This window comes from Xiphophorus hellerii, chromosome 4 (assembly GCF_003331165.1).
Source record: "Xiphophorus hellerii strain 12219 chromosome 4, Xiphophorus_hellerii-4.1, whole genome shotgun sequence".
NCBI classification, from domain to species: domain Eukaryota; kingdom Metazoa; phylum Chordata; class Actinopteri; order Cyprinodontiformes; family Poeciliidae; genus Xiphophorus; species Xiphophorus hellerii.
Window position 1 is genome coordinate 7,058,506 of NC_045675.1, and position 20,555 is coordinate 7,079,060.

The 20,555-nt window shown below is 38.4% G+C and overlaps 1 protein-coding gene across 10 annotated transcripts in view; it reads left to right on the top strand.

Annotated features, from left to right (window-relative positions):
- Window positions 1–20,555, top strand: part of celf6 (CUGBP Elav-like family member 6) — a 159,689-nt gene that overhangs the window by 89,521 nt on the left and 49,613 nt on the right. For all 10 annotated transcript variants that reach the window (XR_004339041.1, XM_032561296.1, XM_032561295.1 and 7 more), the window contains exon 3: window positions 17,600–17,648. Coding sequence is in view for 9 of the 10 variants with exons in the window: in XM_032561296.1 (XP_032417187.1) it covers window positions 17,600–17,648 (49 nt within the window). In the remaining variant the exon portion in view is untranslated. The remainder of the gene's footprint in view (window positions 1–17,599; window positions 17,649–20,555) is intronic.

Here is a 20,555-nt window from a genome sequence, read left to right on the forward strand (position 1 = left end):
ATTTGAAGGATGATCTGGAAAGTTGCCTATATTTGCTAAGTTCTTTGCTTTTACATATGATGCTGCTTTCCAGCTAGCAGGGGGTATCTTGGTGAGAGCATTCTAAAAAAAAAAACATCTCACTTGCATGATTACAATCAGTTTATGTGTTTATTTCGGTACGCATAGCAATCACCTTGCCTTAAACATGGATCACATAAAAATGTCTGGGTACAGCTCTTTGCTCTAAAAATAAAGGAAGAACAGCATCATGGCAATGTGGTACACACAGATGTTTTAGAGGGATGAGCTCTTAAGCCACCCATGCAGTTTCACATTTAGGAGAGGATGAGCTTGCTGTATGCTTCAAGGTCTAACTAGTACCACAGGCTCCACAGACATGCAGAGCTGTGCAATAGTATCAGCACCTTCTGAACTCTTTCACATTTTGCTTTATAGTTTAAGTGTTTTTTGCTGTGATTTTGTGTTACAGGGCAACACAAAGTGTTGCATCATTGGGAAGTGGAAGAGAAATGAAACACAATTTTCAAATTATTTTTTCTAAATTTGAAGAGTGAACAATGCACATGTATTCCGCAACCCCCTGACTATGGGCATAACTACTTTTTGCAGCTGCAGGACCCTTAGGGGTATACCTCTACCTGATTTGCCTTGCCAAAGATTCTCATTGGGATCTAGGTCTGGACTTTGACAGGGCGATTTCTTTAAGCAAAACCTCTGCATTACTCTATGTTTAGGGTAATTTTCATGGTAAAATTTAAAATTCTACCTAAGGTTAGCCTCTGACATTTTTCCTTTTTGATATGCGCAATATGTAACTCCACCCGTCTTTCTTTCTTTACTCTGACCAGTTCCTTTGTCCTTGCTGATAAAATGAAAACTCTGTGTTTTATTATGTTGGGACATGATGGTGCATTGCACTTTGCGGATTGACCAAAATGTTGCATTTTGCATCTGACTGGAGGACCTTTTCCACATTTTTCAAATGTTCTTCAGATGAGGCCAGTCAGGTAGGCCATGTCTGGCCCATCTGGGCTGTGGATCTTCGCAGTTCCTCCAGCGTTACAACGGGGCTCTTGCCTAATGAGTTACCTTAGATGGACGACCATGTCTCGACAGGTTTCCAGTTGTTCTTTTTTCATTTCTGAAGCAATTGAACTGTGGTCTACGACATGTTCAAAGCCTAGATCATTCTGCCATTCATTGAATTTCTCCACAACGTTATTCCAGACATAACTGGTGGGTTCTTTGGTCTTCATGATGTTGCTTGTTCACTATTGTCCCTTAACAAACCTCTAAGGCCTTTCACAGCAGCTGTGTTTAAGAATGAAATACACATAAATAGGTGAATGGATTTTATTTGGAAGTATCAAATTAAAAGAGTGTTTTCAAGTTTGAGATTTTATTTACAAATCAAAATGTGAAAGTGTGATTAGGTGATATATAAAGTATTTTCTATATTCCTCGGACTTCACAATCACGTCTGTCTCATAAAGTTCCAATAAAGCACACTGGACTTTGTGCTTGTATTATGACAAAATATGGATTAATTCAAAGGGTACAAATACTTTTGCAAGATACTGTATATGTGATTTAATGTGACAAGCAAGTAGTAACGCACAATGGGATTTTAAATTCATCATGTTTGTCCCTGGAGGATTACTGGCAGATTACGGCTCAGTTTGCATGTATGTATTCTTGTATGTGTAATTTTACATCTAAATAGCTCAAACTCCAGGAGGTTGTGCAGTCGCTCTGGGGACTGTTCCCTCTCCTTATGATCCCCTACTGGTCCAGGCGAACGACTGAGCTTATTGTCACCGTCTCCAACCTGTGCTTCCTTTCCTGCATCATATCTAACTCAAACACACACATGCACACCCCCACACACACAAAAAGAAGCACATATACCCGAGGGGTTAAGGCTGCCCTGTCTCATCCCATTTCGTCAGTTCCTTTGATCCCTCACCCTCCCAAAAATACACTTTACCCCCTCCCCTCCTGTCAGCGTTAACTTCCTACCATGCTATTTAAGCTTCCTTGTCTGCCTGGAGCGTCCAGAGCTTTGACGCTAGCTACTGCTGTCTCCTAATGGCAGAACAGGCTGGGGGGTGTCAGGCAACAGGAGCACCACAAAAGGCCCTGAGGTACACTACGAGATAAGGATGGCTCATTACTGCCGAGGAAGGGTTAATGTTCACAAGCGGCTTTGAAAGGCCCCTCCCAGACCGTTGTTGCTTGTTATGAAAGTTAATGATGTCAGTGGAGGCCCTGCTTGTTGATTAGTCTAAATGGAGGACTAATAGAAGCACGTGAGTGTGATTAATGAAGGAAGGGGAGTATTTCAAAGACAAGGGCGCGCCACAGCGGTCCTGGGTGGTCCCAGGTGAAGCGTGTCTCCAGACAACACTGCAGGGCACCTTATCAGCTGGTCGCGCTATCCTCCATGCCACCCCGATAGCATGACCTGCCATGACATGCCACGAAACCCACTTCAGCACCAAGACAGGCCAGCCATTGTGGACAGGCCTAATTAGCTGTCACAGCAGGTGGAGCAGGGAGCAGGGACACTCTGTGGTCTGCTCCCTGACAGCAAGGGTCCCCACAGATCTTCCACAGACACTGGAGCACACATGCACATGTGTGCTTACATGTCTGTTTATGACTGTGGGGGCATGCTTTTAAATAGAGACAGAATTGTGAAGGGTATGTCCGGATGTAGTGCACATATAGTCCCTCATTGACGAGCAGAAATGAGATTACTCCATTGACAATGTGCATAGGAAAAAAAAAACAGGTAGGTGTGAGTCTGCAAGTCTCTGTTCGGAAAACTTTAATTACCTTTCAGTTAACTTTTTGCCAGTGAGAGCTTTGACAGAATGGAGAGGCACTGGACTACTACAGTGAAGAACACAACATAAAAAAACTGCGAAAGGTCACAGGAGAGCAAAACTCAAAATGTTTAATGCATACATTGAAAACACACAGGGTTCCTGTGATAAAATAAGTCCTAATGCATACAAAACTAAAAACAAAGCTCCAAAGCAATCCTCCCTGCCAGAGATATAGCTTGAAGCAGATGTTTGTTTGATATAAAGAGCACTTGAATTCTATGTAATGTCTGTCGCAGGTACCACAAATAGTGAAGACAGAGAAGTAAATAAGCAATTTTGGCTGCAAAAATGTTTTCTCTTGGTAGATCTGTGACCATAAACAATCATTCAGCCTTTCTCTCTCCTAATAATGGGCCATTTACACGCGTTCTCTGCATCATCGGACCCCTGTCACCTCCCTCCCACCACAATATGTTGCTTAGTGTGTTTTCCTCCAAACCCCCATGGAGTTTGTCCCTCTTTTTTAGCTTTGTGCATGGAAGGAAGATACAGTGCATTATGATGCTTCCCTATGAATGCTGTTTGAGTCGTTACGATATCTACCCTGAACACACAATGCAAGCATGCACACACAGTAAAAGACACACACTCAACACATCCCCTGGTTTAATCTATTACCATTTTTATGTGGCTCAAATATTCAGGCTGTGTTAACCAATGCATCATTATGAGGCTTATAACTGCAACAGCGAAAGGATTTATAGGCTTAAATAAATTATGTGATACAATAGTGCAAATTTTATGAGTTGAAACTTTGCAAATATTTTTAAGCAATACCAATAAAAGACAAATAACCTGAAAAGATGTGAGAAAGGGATTTCTCCCTGCACTGTTAAAGTCTGGTTTTAATAGTGTCACACTCTTCACATTGTACTTTATGTTTACATGTATCTTACACACATTATTTAACTTGAATGGGATAAAATTTATATTTTATCCCATTTTATCCTGTTTAATTTTTATGCCTTGATGTTTTTTTTTCCTGTTCATGTGTTTTAATGTGTCTTAAATTCTTTACTTTTGTATATACTAACGTGTTGATGGGGGTTGTTTCACCAAAACTCATAAAACAACACACTTTTGTATAGTGCATTTTTGATGTATAGTGCATTTTTAAACTCATAAGTTTCACAGTTGGTTACTATACATCATGTTTGATGTTATGTGAGTAGGTCTATTTGATCCCATTTGGCAGATGGATCCAATCGTCCACACTGATATTGGGTTCTGACACAAAGCGATCTGACGACAGGCTCATTGATGATGATGAGTTCTGTTCTATTGCACTGAGATCCAGTCCAATTTCAAAAGCAAATTCAGCCATTCATCTTACAAATAATTGTGGCACTTTATCAATTGCTCCCACTCTTTTATCTATCACTTCGATTGATGTGATCATTTTCCCAAACAGCCTTCTTTGCTAACAGCATCTTGGAACACAATTGTAGGGCCTTTGTATGTGTGTGTGTGTGTGTGCTGGTATAGGTCTAAAGGCATTCAGATGCAGAGCTACCACTATGTCCACATTTGTGCGTATAAATGGTGTTGCATCGAAAGTAAGCAACAATTTTATAACATTTACATTGTCTTGTTTGTGATGGCTAAAGTACATTTGTGTGTGGAATAAGAGTCTGCTGACATTAAAATAATTAATCTTCAATTTTAACATTGTTAGCATTTGCTTTCTTTGTTTGTTGCACTTGGTTTATTCATGAGCTCCTTCTTTCCATTATTAAAGCGACTATAAGTTACTATAAGTATGAATGTCAGGAGGTTTATAAATCTGTTGTTTTTTGTCTGTGTGTTCAATACAATCAGAGTCCAGTGTTTTATATCTTAATATAAATGTATGACTACATTATAAAATTTTATTACAGCTATTTATTAGTTTTTATGTCAGTGCTGAGAAGCATTACAGATGTATTTAATTTATTTCCTAACAGTAATAATTGAGTGATGCATTACATGGTAATGTTTAGACAGTAAAAATTTATGATTTTCAATTCAAATAAAATAAATATATACAAAGTATTGTTAAATGTGAACTTGGAGTGCACACTTTTGGTTCTGAACCTTGTAACAGGGCTGCTGACCATGAGATATTTTTGAAGTGACTGGAGAGCTGGGGTCGGAACAGTGCTTTACTGGTCTTAGGTTTTTTAGCTAAAGTACAGTGACTTTCTTCGTGTCAATGGGTATCTTTTCAGAGTACAAAAATCACGTTTGGTTCCACAAGGTTCTATTTGGTGGCCCGTTCATTTAATATCTACGTAATCCCACTAGCTCAGATTATAACAAGTCGAAAGAGTAGTTACCATAACTATGCAGGTGATACACAAAGCTACAATAGTAAGAAGATAGCTATTGTTTTTTTTCTTTTCTTTAAATTCCAAAGTTCACATAAATTGCCTTTAAAAAACATGACTTGGGTCAAAGGTTTTTGTATCCTTTCTCTAGATTTATGCAATATTTGCTGAAATTTAAGCTCAATCCTCCTAACCGGATTAATGTTACTGTCAGGTTTATGACAGCCTTGGTTGTACCTTTTCGGAACAAAATTGGGTTTCGCATTGGCCTCTGAGAAACCAGGTGCAGGGAAGCACAAAAACAACAAGTAGTAGATGGATGATAAAAACAATTTATTTAAAGAAGAAACACAAGTTGCTGCAGTGCAGGGAACCCAGTGTTAACCAAAAGAATAAAGAAACAGGAGAAGGTTTGACAAAACAGAAAGACAGATAAAATCTCAGAGTTGATTAAGGGCACTAACACTAAACACTGGAAGTCCAGAAAATAATAAAATCCAGCTTATTGCACTGAACAGGATTCAACTGAACAACTAAGAAAACCAGCTCGTTAACCCAAAAGAGGTTGAAATGATCAAAATCTAAATCTTTAAGACAAACTCTAAAATCGGAAACAAACAAAAAAAAAGCCTGTCACAAACCAATGATTGGCATTGTATCATTCAATCTGTTCAAATATTAAAGAAGATAAAATAGTATAAGATCAGAATACTGTAACACTTCTTTCATACCTGGAGACAGCGTGCCAATGTGTTCTAGTAAGCACTGTACCATTTTTGCTGCTCACTGTTTTGCAGAGCAGTATTTTTTTGCCAATTGTTCTGTAATTTCTCTCAGCTGACTTCTCATCAGCACAGTATTGTGTATGAGCTGCAGCACAGACCCGACCAGCAGGTACATGAGTGGAGCAAAGCGGGACACGTACTCATAAATCTGACAGATGAATTGTGTCATTACCTTCCCACTTATTATTATTCTCTTGCATTTTTTTGCACTGCGTGCCACTTTAACTGTTTCCACATGCTGGGTCCAAAACATTTGTACTGTGGCCTTGCAGAAAGACAGGTGCTCCCGGGGAGGTGCTGAGTTAATGTTGCCTTTTCTGTTCTAGCTTTTTGTTTGTCTGCTTGAGCCCGAGCATTGGACTTGTTGTGCTTTGTTGCATGCACTGAAAGCAGTATGTTCACTATTATAAACACATGTGATGTTACGGGGGAAACCTTGGGTTCCTAGGGACGGGAACAATGGAGGCGGGGGTTGTCCTGCTGTTATGATGGTATTTGTGTTGGGGCTTGGGTCATGTCGCGGGATGGTGGATGCTAGCTGGTGACCTATAGTTCTGGTGTTTATCTTTCTGTGGCTGCTGCAGCCTCCAGGAGCTAAGACTACCTGGTTCTTGCTGCTCTTCTCAACTCCAGGTGAAAAACAAGCACACACTCAACTACTCTTCTGTAAAGTGACATCATCTGTTAACTTCTTTTCTTTCTAGCTGCGCCTTAAGATCAGACTTACTTCAGAAGAGGTGGCGCGTTGTGGATGCCAATCATTGTGTGCACTCTGTCCCATGATGGAGGCTAAACCGCTGCCACAAGTTGGCCCTGCTGCTCTTGTTAGTTTTCAGAGAGTTTTTATTTTTCTAGGAATAGAAGAACCTTCCAATTTAATGTTGCATATTTCAGAAGTGCAGCCTACAAAATTTATATTTTTAGAATAAAATAACTTTATGTACGTGCATGTATTTAATATAGTGATTTTGGGCTTTCCACTATCGGGTTAAGGCTTAGATATTTAAGGTTTATGGTTTCTTCTGCCTTGAATGCATAGTCTCATTTGTGAATCTCATGCGGTGACAAAGTCTCAAAAGTTGAATGCACAGGCAAGCTAATCCATGCGCTGATCCGCTGGTGTACGTATATTTGCTGATTTCTATGTGTAGTATATTACAGCTTGTGCAGTTTGAAACCTGCACAAGCAGGTTTTTGATTTGTGAATATGTGAATGTTGAGGTACACATTTATGCAGTATGCCATACACATTTATGTTTATCTTTTTGTACGCATTATGAACGTTTTTGAGTGTAATTTGACTCTGTACAGATGTCCCCAACTAATTTCAGCATCCACATTCCTCATTTCTAACCAAGTATTTTTTTTTAAGTAGTTACATGAATGATCAGGGATTTGTGAAACATTTGAAAGCTTGAACCAATCTAATATTTACTCAATAGATTTGCACCAAAAAGGGTTATTGAATTAAAATTGTTCCTTTTTTTGTTCAATAGACAGTTTTCGATTAAAATGTGATTAATTGTGATTAATTAATTATATAGCCTAGAATTAGCTTAATTAAAAATTTGAATTGAGTCCCACCACTAAGAATAAGATAAAGTACATCAATCAGATCACCTACCTGTGCTGTCTAAGTCACTGTAGATGAAAGTGGCTGCCATAAACATAAAAATGTGTCAAACTAGTCACAGTTGATTGCTGTTCATTGTGAACATGTCTGTATCCAGTCACAGTGTTGTCCTCTCTTCACTCACAAACACTGTAGGTGCTGAAATGATCAAAGAGATGGCCAAAACATTTGTTTAGTTTTTGAACTACTGGTCCCGATCTGATGAGACATTCTTCAAAAGTTTAACATCTGACAGCTTGAATCATGTTGGGATGACATTTCTAAATCAATAAGGAATGCTGCAGATGGTAATGGATGGTAAGATACTGAAAAATGAGTCATTCCTTTAATGGATGGGTTAAGAGATAAAAAAATAAAAAAATAACTGAAGTTACAAATGTTTAAGAATACACTGGATTAGAAATCATTGCCAAAATATATCTGGCAATCAGAAAGCAAAACTATTTTTTTTTTTTTTTTTCACATAAAATGTATAAATTCTGTGGCATCACGAACCTGGGATTTATGAATAGGCCTGTCACGATAAACAATAAATCGCACGATAAATTAAAACTATCGGCTTTATCGTTTCTTCCGGCCTTTTTCTCTTTCTGTCGATGACACTGAATGAAAAAAGACTCAACTCCGGTGCCCTCCACTGACCCTCCCTTCCTCATTTCCTTAGTGTAATGCCCAGCGCACATGACACGACCTTAGAGTTGTCAGCCGATTGTCGGCCCATTTTCAAAACCTGAGAGACCACACATTAGCCGACAGAAATCCTAGGTATAATGGTTCGATCGGGTTTGATCATGCCGTGTGGTGTCCAACAATGGGCACCAACAATGGACAAGTCCAGTTAACTAATTTTAAAACCAGGTATTAATCAATGCTTTACTACAATCTACCTGCAATGCATGTGGCTAGTGTCAGCAAGTCCTGACTGAATGAAAATCATTATAACTATTTATGTCACGTTAACAAAGAACAGCTGAAAAGTTACCGGGTTTATCAACTGCGGTATCAATTTTGCTCCAACTCCTCCCCCTGTCATTTCTGTATTCTTTGCATGAAATGTTGAATAAACATTAATGTTGTTTCCACATATCATCTCCAATGTCCGCTGGACTTCGGGTTGCGCCGTGTCAGCTTTTTGGGATTCCCTCCGTAATTTCCCCTCAGAAAGCACGGAGGGAATCCGCCCTTTCTGATTGGCTACCTGTCCATTCCACAAGCTGCGTTATCGCTCCCAGTCGGGGAAAACCCCCGATTTAGATCGGAGCGGCCACAACGATTTACCGTTAACACACCACACACTATAGAATGATCGGTTACGAAATCGCAAGCAGGTAAGGGTAAGGGGAAAATCGAGGCAAAAAAATCTTGTAGTGTGAACTATTGCATCGGGTAGTTGGATGTGCCCGTCTTCTCTATTTAAATCTGATTACTGAAGGGCAACATAGTATACAGACTACATAATCTGTACTCTTTTGATTGAATGCAGTATTTATTTCCACTTTGGCTTTATGTTGTTTTTAATTCAAGTACATTAATTCAAGTAAATTTTTTGTTTTTAATTCAAGTACATTTTTTGTTAATGGAGACTGAGAATATATTTTATTATTGTTTTTGGTTGTTTTGTTTATTTTGTTTATCAGTTCCAGTGTTAAGTGTTCTTTTGAAAATAAAGTGTATCTATCTTTGGCAGGAAATCGCATGCATTATTATGTCATTTCCATTAAATCAGTGTAAAAAGGTCTTCAAACATCGTTTATCGCAATAATTTTTGAGACAATTAATTGCTCAGCAAAATTTGTTATTGTGACAAATGGTATAAATACATTTATAATGCCTTATTTAAAAGTTGACAAACTATGTCAGAACAGAGTTGGAACATTTTAGGAGCAGATCTGCCTTTGTGTTTTGTTTCAAATATACAAGGACGTGGAAGCACAGGTTTGCACATATGTGGTTCCCAAAAATACCCGATACAAAATATCAGCCAGACTGATTAGACCACCCATTAAAAATTTTACACTGAGGTAATAAATAAGACTTAAATATTATTTTTAAGGATTTACAGTTTAGCACACAAATATGATGCAAATTAAGAATAATTTCAATTGGTTGGTTATCAGTATACTTTCATGTTTGCTAAACTAGCATATCATTTCATGTTGGAAAATATGTTGGATTTAACTTGGTAAATTATGAAAGTGGAACCTTTTAAATTGACAAAAAAAATCAAAAAAAGATATGTATTTTTATCAGAACAACAAAAATAAGAATAACAATTTGCAGACCGGGTCTTCTTTCTCTTTTTCTCTGTCATTGTTTGTTGTTCCTTTACTCTCTTCAGATCTTTTCAACATTTCAAATGCACAAACGAACACCCACCCCCCCACACACACACACACTGAATGCCCCGGTATAGTGTCCCTGCGGCCCATGAAAGAGAAAGAGAGGAGCTCTCGCCTCACAAGAACAGACCTCATAAAACTCCCTGTCACTTTGACTAATTTGTTAGTCTTGTCTCACTGTGTCGAATTGTCACCCCCTCCTTCCTCTAACCCACCTCTAGACTGATTCACCTTGCCTTTTTTTCCACCCTCTTCACTTTCACAGGAAGAGGAAGGAGGGAAATAGCGAGGAAAAAATGGGGGGCAATAAATGTAATATAGTGCACTGGCCATTGGCTTCAGTGATCTACACAGCCGTCCATCCACAGTAAGAGGAAGAACAGAGGCTTTATGGAGCAGAAGATAAAACACGATGGCTCGATCTCTCATCAACTGTCTGTCTTTGTAAGGCCCGTGCTGTCTCCCCGCTGCAGGAGGCCTGTTGGGTACAGATTGGTAAGGAATAAATATAGAATCAGAGAATAAGACTGTTATTGATGCAGGCTGGGCTACAGTCCCCAAGACGTGATTGGGGTGGACCAGGCTAAGCAGGGTGCAGTGTTAAAAATTGATTCAGATGTTCGGCTGAGCCTCTCAGAGGACCAAGGAGTCAATACGAGATACATAGAGATAAATTTAATTAAAAAATGCTCCATGGGGGGATCAATTGCCAGGTAATTATGGAAAACGGGACGGAGATTAGAGACCAAACACAAACAGAGGAGCGTCACAACGGGGATTACTCTGTCAGCTGGATTTGAGCAACTTTTTATTCTATTTGTTTATTCATTTAATGTTTTTTTTTTTTTAAGTGTTTGCTACACCTCCCCCTTTTCCAAGCCGACAATGAATATGTAATCTTTAAATAGGAGCTCTGGCTTATAGAGCTAAAAATAGACTCCATCTCACTGTCAGCAACCCTCGGCTGAGCTGTCAGCACCCCTTCTCACTCTTCCTCACAGTGAGGCAGACACAGCACTCCTTCATGTGTTTTCGGGGGAGACAGGCAGCCTGTGATCACTCCAGCTCAAAGCCATCCCCACCAACACGCACAGCGGGCCCAACCTCTCCTGTCTCTATAGTCTCATAGGGAGGCCGCTGTGAATTCGCACACCAATTTGAGGGGAAGACTGATTCCCACCGTGCTGGCCCTGTTTCCCCTTCCAGACAGAAGTGATGGGCAGGATGTCCTGACATGTGAGCATTGGGTGATGGAAACAGTAATTTGGACTGCTACAGTGTGTGGGGATCTGAGAGCTACTTTTTCAGTGATATAAGTCAACCGTGAGATTGTTGAGTTTCTGAAACTTTTTTTTTTGTGTGTGAATCAAGAAAAGGAAAAAAACGAACAAAAAGACAGAATTTTCTTTTGAATGTACATGCTAAATATCACACTTTAGCAAAGCAGTGTTGAAAGTTCTGTCACTTTTTCTTATGAAGCTGGCGTTTTTTCTTTTGCTAGAATTTAGAGGCACTTCATTGCAGAAATAGAGGTCAAAGGATGTATTACTGGCTTGAGAATGATTTCTGTGTTTCAAAACAGTTTATCCAGACACCCAGAAAGACAAACCCCTCTTTAAACTGCCTCTGGCCGATCATAAATCCTCAGTTGAGGTTTGCTTGTCCAGAACATGTTACCTTTCATAAATGAAACTGAAATCATCGCATCTGAGTCAGACATCTGATGGGAATTCAGTTGTTAGGTCCAGTTCTGGACAAAACTAAATTTTAAGTTTATAGTTTACTAAAAATAATAACAAACCTATTTTCATTCACATCAACTAATTTATGTTTAATTAGTTTTTTCTGTAAATGATGTAGATCACAGTTTTGTAGCTGTTTGCCTTGCTCACATGAAGTATATTTTAATATGTTTTATTTCTCAAGAAATGTGCTTTCTAATTGTTATCGAAAATAAAAGACCTTTGATTAAAAAATGTTCCTGCTAATTCATGCTTTTAAATACAGAAGGTTGTGTTTATCTTAATCCTGAAACAGATACATTAAATAAGTTTGTTTTGTTGTTGTTTTCTTTGTATAGAAACATCCGTCATCTGCTGCTGTCACCGTCTGCTTAAAACGGATGACACAAGTAATTTGTCTCATTGAGCAGATAATGATTCATAGCTCCATTTTTTAAAAGAATATCACAATTAACCTATAATATTTTTAACCTCTAGTAAAATGTAAAACCACAGCTGTGCATAAAAAACTTTATTGTCTTGGAGAACATGAGCATGATTCAAGAAAGCCTCTGCTGATTTTTTTTTATTTTATTGTATTGTTTTATGCTGGATTCAGTCTAGAGCAATGAGCTATTTGTTACAGCATTGAAGAAACATAATTTGGAATTTTTATTCATTTTGTGGATTTTTCAATTGCATTACATTCACTTTGTTTATATTGCATCAATTCCCACGCAATCTAATTATATCCTTTTTCTCCAGTTCTATCTATTCATGTAAATTATACATTAATTTGATTCAATCTTGTTTATTATTTTAAAATCTGTTCAAACATAGTTTGATGCAGATTAAAATTACAAATTGTGGAAATCTATAGAATCACACAGGCAAATTCAAGTTCATCAAAAATTTACAATTAGTAAAATGTCTGTCTGAGAGGAGTGACAGATTGCATTGAATCTTCACTTTGACCTGCTGCTTCATCATGAGTAAGCATGTCACTCATGCTTACTCATGTTAGACTCCCTTTTAGCATAACCATGTCCTGCTAACTGCATTGACAGGCTGCCAGATGAGAACAGTGAAAAGAAATGGGGAGAAACATGGAAATTCTGGGAAGGTGTGCTTTCTGTGCAAAAGAAAACAATGAGCCAACAAAGCTAATTGCAGGAATGACATGTGGAGAGCCTAGAAGTCCGACCAAGGGGTTTTACCAATTCTTTGCAAAATCAGAAAATAGGTGGAGCTGTTTTGAGTTCACCAATCTAGCATGTGGAGGAAATATTTATCTATTCTGGATCTTCATAGGTGCAGACAGCGTGTTTGCATAGGGTAACGATATTGGGTATTCTTATTTTTAATGTTATTGCTATCAGATTTAAGGCACATTTTTGTTAACGTAATAGCAGGAGAGCATACATTATGTGCACTGTGTATGTAGTAGATAAGACTGGTGAAACTAAAGCTGTACAATTTTTCAAAATGTCCAAAAAAGATGTTGAAGACTGTTTTAGTTGTTAATCAAATTATGTATGCTATAGTGTCATGTTTATGGGATGGTAGAATGCTACCTCTGTTTTTCCAAATGTCATTGAAACAAACAATTGAGAAGGATATAGCTTCATCTAGGTGAAAGCTATTTAGTTAAGAAGAAAAAATGTTGAATTGTATGCTGGATTACACAGGAAACCGCTAAAAAGACTGTTTGTGTTGTAGAAATCTAGTCACTCAGTCATGTTCTTTGTTGACTGTTTAATCATGTGCTTTCTCTGCAAAGTTCCACTCCAGAACATGCCATGTTTGTATGTTTTTTTTTATGGCGTTGATTTGCATATTCTTTTCCAGTTCCCACAATTGAACAGTTAATCATGGGTGTATTTTCTCAGTTTTCTAGTTGAGTTCACAGCAAGGAGCAATAAAAACAAAGAATTTCAAATTGTTGATCAAGTAATTTTTTAGAACTGAAGTGTATTGTGTTCAGCTCTTTCTTCTGTCACATGCTTGATAATTCTACCCATCCAGAAACAGCAAGGCATAAGAATTGCAGTCAGTTGAGCCATTAAGTGGATTAAAATCACTCATGCTTTTTGTGACAACTTTTTCTCTAATTTGAATCATTCATCTTGCTTGCTTTGTGAGCTGTGCTAGTCACAGATCACACTCAAAAACAGTCAAATAGTGTCCAATAGTGTCCTTGTCCACTTTTCGCTTTGCTACTATGTGTCAACCAGAAAGGCTAGACAAACGCTCAAAAGGGAAGTGTGCACAGAAAAACACAGGAGTGTTGCCTCTGAAACTTGAACGCTGTCTTTTCTTGGGAACTGTAAGCAAGTTCTTCTCTTCCACACTAGTGATTCTTTCTCCCTCCGTGACTGCTCCTGACTTTTATTCATCATAGTCGAATGAAAGATATAGATTTGCCCCTGGAGATTAGATGAAAGAAAAAAAATGTATAGACATAAAGGAAACAGAGCATGAAGAGGGGGGAAATATAGAGAGTTGGATATGGGGTAAAGAGAAAAAATAAGAAAAAAAGAAGAAAACAGGAAAAAGAGAAATGGCCTCTGTAAGTGCAGCAGCACAGACGCACAGACTTGTGAGTTGGCCTGCAAGACAGCATGAGCTGCCTATTTGTCAGCATTGATCAACCCATTAAGGGGCTGTGGTGGGAAGCATATTGGTTTTGGGGGCCAAATGGACATCGAGAGACAAAGATAAAGCAAAAAAATTTGGTGTACGGGTGCAGGGTGGGGTTGGGGTGGTTGAACTTTTGGACAACACACATCTGTAGGATGATAAGAAGCCTGTTGTCTTCATCCACAGCATTTCTGTTGTTAAATTTGCTGTGAGCAGTTGTAAGGTGGTTGATATCATTTGTCTCAAAGCATCTCTGGGGGCCATGATGTATGTTGTCTCCACTCCTTGTCAATGCAGTACTAATAAGAAGCTAGCTGGTGTCTCATAAATAGAATGTCACTTGTCATTTTCCTCAGTGCGTGTGTTTGTGTGTGTGCATAGGTTTGTGTATGTGTGCACAAAGAGTGGGTGGTAGGTCTTGGCCCAAGGGGAAAGCAGGCAGCCTCTTCGCCCAGCCTCTGATGAATTCATATAATTAACTCTGCCTTGATCTGTTGGCTAATCCTGCACTCAGTAATAAGGGATTAAAATGTCACCTAAGCCACCTGCTGTTATTGAGCCCCAAGACTTTTGTGCCTCTGTGTGTGTTGCAGTACGTCAGAGGATAAAAAAAAGGAAGAGGGAAAGACGATAAAAGTAAAGTGAACTTAAAAATGTTTGTGCAGCAACCTCGCTTGTTAGAAGCATTCCATCTGTCCGTTCAATAAAATGTTTTCAGAGGAGGCTACGGAGCTGCTCAGAGAAGCATATATACTCCAGCCATATGCATGTGAGTGCTATTTACAGGTGTACAGAAGGGCTTAAAGCTCAATGCTATAATTTGGCAGGAAGCTGAAGTTGTAGTAGATTCGCTCTGAAAACGTCATCAGAATCTTGAAAAAGGGGCATAAAAGTAGGACAAACTGGATAGTGGAAGTTAAGTTTTTTTTTGGGGGGGGGTTATCACCTCCTTGGACCAAGTGAAGAAAAAAATAGACTGAGGTAGAGAATTGCCAATTGGTTGGCAAACAGCCTGCAGACCAACGACCTGGCTGCCACGTCTGCCTGCTGGCTACCTCCACTTTGTTGCTTAGCAACTCCAAGTGTACTTTTGGGTTAGTAAAATGACTCTTGTTGCTGCAGTAGCTCTGGGGCTACTAATGAAGCCTTCTGACCAGTCACTGCTGTTTAAGACCTGAAAGCTGAATGATCACAGGACAGGGATTTTGGGAGCATCATAAATCTCTTATAATATTCCTTTTCTGCCCCCACTTCAAACTTCTATGACTACATATAAAAATCTAAGCATGACATCTTGCAACCCCCCAATAGTCTATGATGCTCACTCTGTTTCTGTCTGACTGCTATGAATTCTTCCTCGGACCTTATGTTAGATTTAAATGTAAGCATATTCAGTGCAGTATTGAAAATAGACATAACAAAAGCCCCTCCAACAAAACAGTGAACACATATTTGTATTTTTTTATGTATCCATTTTTCCAATAGCTTTCAGGTCAGTAAGTTGCATAATTTCATCATTTAAGCAGTTCTGTAAGATTGCAAAGATAATGTCATTATGGTACAATTTCATGTTTTTCTTCAAATGTAATTTCTTTATTAGTAAAGACGTAGTAGTCACACTGAACACAATAAAGAACGTGACTGATTTTTCATGTCAATTAAAACTGAAGCTGTTTTTACATTTTCCTTTTTGCAATGAATGTTGCATTTTAAAAGCATGTTTTAGGTTGATCTAATAAATTGAATAAGATTACATGTTCACTGCTGACCAAAGAATAGAAAAAAACCTAAATTTGTAAGTAATTTTTATTTTTATTGACACAAAAACATGACATTTATGTACCATTTCACCCCAGTACAGCAGCTTCAAACAAAGACACATTTTACTTTCAGGTCTCCACTCTGATTGTCTGAAGGTGGAGACAATCATTCTCCAAAAAAAAAAACACACCTTAATGGGCTTAACTGGTGATCAAATTGTGAGAAGTTGTGTACAACATGAGGAAATTTAATTAACTTTTCTGTTGAAAAGTTATGAATTGGTCCTTCTGTTGTCAACTCAGTTATTTATGACCTACTTTTCAGCAGATATTAATACTACACATTACCTTTTTTCCGTACAAAGCGTTCTGCACTAGCCTTTGAGAAAGTGTTTGTTTTCTTGACAAACTTTAATGTTAACTTTAGTGTTAATGCGCAATGCCAGGGTAGTGCAATACGTCACCATGTATAGAGCCATGTCCATGCGTGTCTGGCATTCTGGGTCTATATTTTGCCATGTTTCAGTTCATGTCAAGTGTTGTCAAATGCTGTATTGCCTGAAGGCACAACATCCACAACGTTGCCCTGCAGCTGACTGATCTGAGTGGGCACTGTTACCGGCAGAAAACCTGGTCGAAATGTCTAGTTAGAAAGACAGACTCACTAAAGCCTGAAATACAAAGAAAAACAATGCCAGATTTGATGTGTGAAGGCACGCTTTGTAAGCTGCATCTTAAGACATGACGCTAAACTTTAAAACTGTTTTTGTCTTGAAACTCTATCGAGAAAGAACCTATCGAGGTTTTATTTTTAACAGGTTTTATTTTTTATATCACTTCTACATCAAATTTCTCAAAGCTTGTTGATCTCCATCCTACTGTTAACCTTTCAGAAAGTGTTTTATAGCTGTGCTGCTCCTAGGCTCTCAATAGCTCCAGGGAGAAAAAGATGGCCACACCAGGTAGAATAGACTGACCATGCCGTTGCCTTAATGGGTGTGAGGTGCAGAAGGGCGTAGAGAAACAAGCCAGACTAAGTGCAGAAGAAATTGTAGAGGGTCAGGGATGAGCAGACTGTAGTTGGTGACTGTAAGTCTGGACCCAGTAGTGGACAGAAGAGCAAGGGCCAGTCAGAAAAGACCACTCCCAGTGAGGCTGGGAGTAGCTGATGTAATGATATTAATCTCGAAGTGCCATCTGATATCCAGTGTGGCTCTGTCATTGAAAAGAGCTAATTCTGCTGAACTGTGAGGGGAATTCAGGCTCTCTGGAGACTTTGTCCTGGATTAATTAACAACACTGCCATTGAGCGTTGCGCAGATTTATCTGCTTTACATCATTGTCACCATTTAATTTCTGTGCTTAGCACACAATGCAGAGCAGACATGGGACACTGACACCAGAAACACTGCTATTTGATTATTTTATTTTATTTTTTTCGCACTTTGTATGTTGTAAAGTTACCTCCTGTTGTGTTTGGTTAAACTGGAATTTCCTTTCTCTTCCTTTTTGCTTCTCCAGATGAACCGACCCATTCAGGTGAAGCCAGCCGACAGCGAAGGACGGGGAGGTAATTAACCTTCGTCTAGTCTCTGGTGAACAACCCCTAAAAAAAACACACTCACAGACAAACGCACAAGTACTCTGGTATAGCACTCATGCAATCCTTAATATTCTGCTCTCACCTTAGACACACACTGGGAGTTAGTAGAGTTTCCCATAATATAGGTCACTTGCTTCTATTGACTTCTCATCTGCGCCAGCAGAGGAGCTGTCTCAAGTTCACAGGCATAGAATTTTTTTTTTGAGGCAAAGCAAAAAGGGACACAAAGTGAAAGCGAAAAGAAACAAAAAAATGGAGAAAAAAAATTGCAGGACCTCCACAAGGCTATATCTACAGTCATAGCCTACTCCAGAGAGGGATAGATACTCAAACACACTGAAAAGTATAAATGCATTCCTATAGAAGCTGCTCAGACACTATTGATTTGAGTGTGCTGTAGATACTGTGCTAGCACAACTAAGTGACCATCAGTACTCAGTGTATCTATGCTTATTCTTTATGTGCATAAAAAATCAGCATGTGATCTACCTAGCAAATAAAAGTATATTTGCAGACAACCACTGTAAACGTAAGCGGTTTAGGTTTCAAAACAATAAATTATACCAATTTCTTTTTCTTTGTAAAACAATGCATGTTCTAAAAAAACATTCCAGTTGTCATTTTCGCTTTAAGCTAGTCTGAAATATGTTATGCTTGTGGAAAATATTGGCAGAAAAAATACAGTACCTTGCAAAAGTCTTCGTTCCATTTTTTCTGAATTTTTTAAATTATACATATGAATTTCAATTTGTTTTTCTGTTATTGGAGGGATTGCATCTGTAAAAATCATCTTTCAAACTTTGCCACAAATTCTCAATTAGAAGTTTCAACTATGTCTAAGTAACTTTAAGACATTAAAATACTTTCATATAAAAGCTTAAATTTAACTCTTATTGCATATTTAGACTTTTTGTCTTGGAAGAATTTGAATATCTACCCATGACTTTTTACATTCTCCAATATGTTATCATTTCAGATCTGCCCTGTTGCATACTTTGGTGAATAAAGCACTAGCATGAGCTTTCCACCTCTGTGACGATGCATATGTGCGGGCGTGTGTCTGTGTGTGCATTAGAATGATGTGGTTTCCTGCGACGCATAGTGTTTTGCATGTGGACCAAAAGGTTACAGTTTGGACTCATCTGACTGGATAACTTTTTTTCACTTGCTGTCAACTATCAAGGACTGTTACAGATTTTCAAGTGGATACTTTGACTAAATTGTTGTAACAACTGAATATGATGTGATCTAAACTATTCCATTGTAGTTCTGGTTGTACATAGGATTGCACTGAGATTGGCATCTTCCATCTTAATTCTGACAGGCTTTCTTCTCCCTGCTGAAGAAAAGCATCACAGCGGCATGATGCTGCAAGTGCCATGTTTTACCACGGGAATTGTATGTTTAGAATGATGTGAAGTAAAAAAGTTCAGATTTGAGTATATCTCAAGAGAGCACCATCTTCATGTTCACTGTGTCCCCTATATGACTTGTTGCAAACTGGAAACATGACTTGTTGTGGCTCTTTCAGCATTTTTTTATGTTGTCTCACCAGATTTGTGAAGTGTATGACTAATAATTTTCATGAGACTGACTTGAGCCATTGATCTCTGCAGATCCTCTAAAGATCACCCACTCTGTTTTCTGATTAATACTGTCCTTGGTAGACCTGTCTGTTTAGGTTGACAGTCATGCTGTTGTAGATTTGCTGTTTTGCAAACCTATTAAGTTCTCTTTTCTATTTCCAATGATGGACACAACATCCACAATGCTATGAGGATGTTGTGGATGATCACTGTGGGATTCTTTTAATCATTTAATATTGTTTACACACTAACCCTGCTTTAAACTTCTCCACAACTTTATCCCCAGCCTATCTTGTGTGTTCCCTTGTCTTTATGGTGCTGTTCATTCAGTAATGTTCTCCAACAAACACGATGCCTTCACAGAACAGCTTGATTTGTACCAAAAAAAAAAAAAAAAGATACACATGTGGGCTCTATTTTCTGATTGGGTAAGCACTATAGGCAGCTGGCTGCACTGGAATGTAAATTGAGGTGTCTGATGGGAATAAATACATATGTCAACCACAGTTTTAAGATTTTTATTTCTAGTATAGAATAATGTAATCAAGAGAAATAGCAATAGTATAATTTTTAAATTGACCAATGAATTATATTTGCTATATTTACAGACCTTATTTTGGTTAACACATTATTTGTTGTATAATTTAGGTAAAGTCTTCATAGAAAAATAGCATGTTTACATGATGACTTTAGGTAATCACATAGTAACCTATGGCCATCTTTTACAGATAGTTTGCAGTAAGATTACTGTAACTTATTGATAAACACATTAAACAAAACTGTGGTGTACTGCTACGTTATTTAAAGCTTCAATCTTGTTAAATTATGCAAGTCGACTTTGACTCTGTTCTGAATCTGTGGCATGGCCTCCTTCCTATATTTATAGTCTGACTGACACTGTGATTGACTTGATCATTCTGAAGCCATTTCTGACTAACATAACTGAGGTTAATGTGGATTAAACCAGCTAAAGATTCACATGGCTTGAAAAGGATCTTATTGCATCGTTCTGTGTAAGCCCTGTGATTTCATTTTAAAATGGTGCTTTAGACTGCCTGGGTCATATTAGTCTCAGCCACTTTGTTGATTTATGTGGTCAAGTGTGAATGAGATGGTTCATTTCCTTTGCCACACACACCCCAATGTAGATCTTATTTTTGTCATTGCGACACTTTAATTAACGGCCATCTAAAAACAGGCAAAGTCTGACCGACAAGGCCTGGGAGAGAGCCAATCAGCATTCTCACCAAGATAAATTGGATCTCTGGGCTTAAGAGGGGAGGATGGA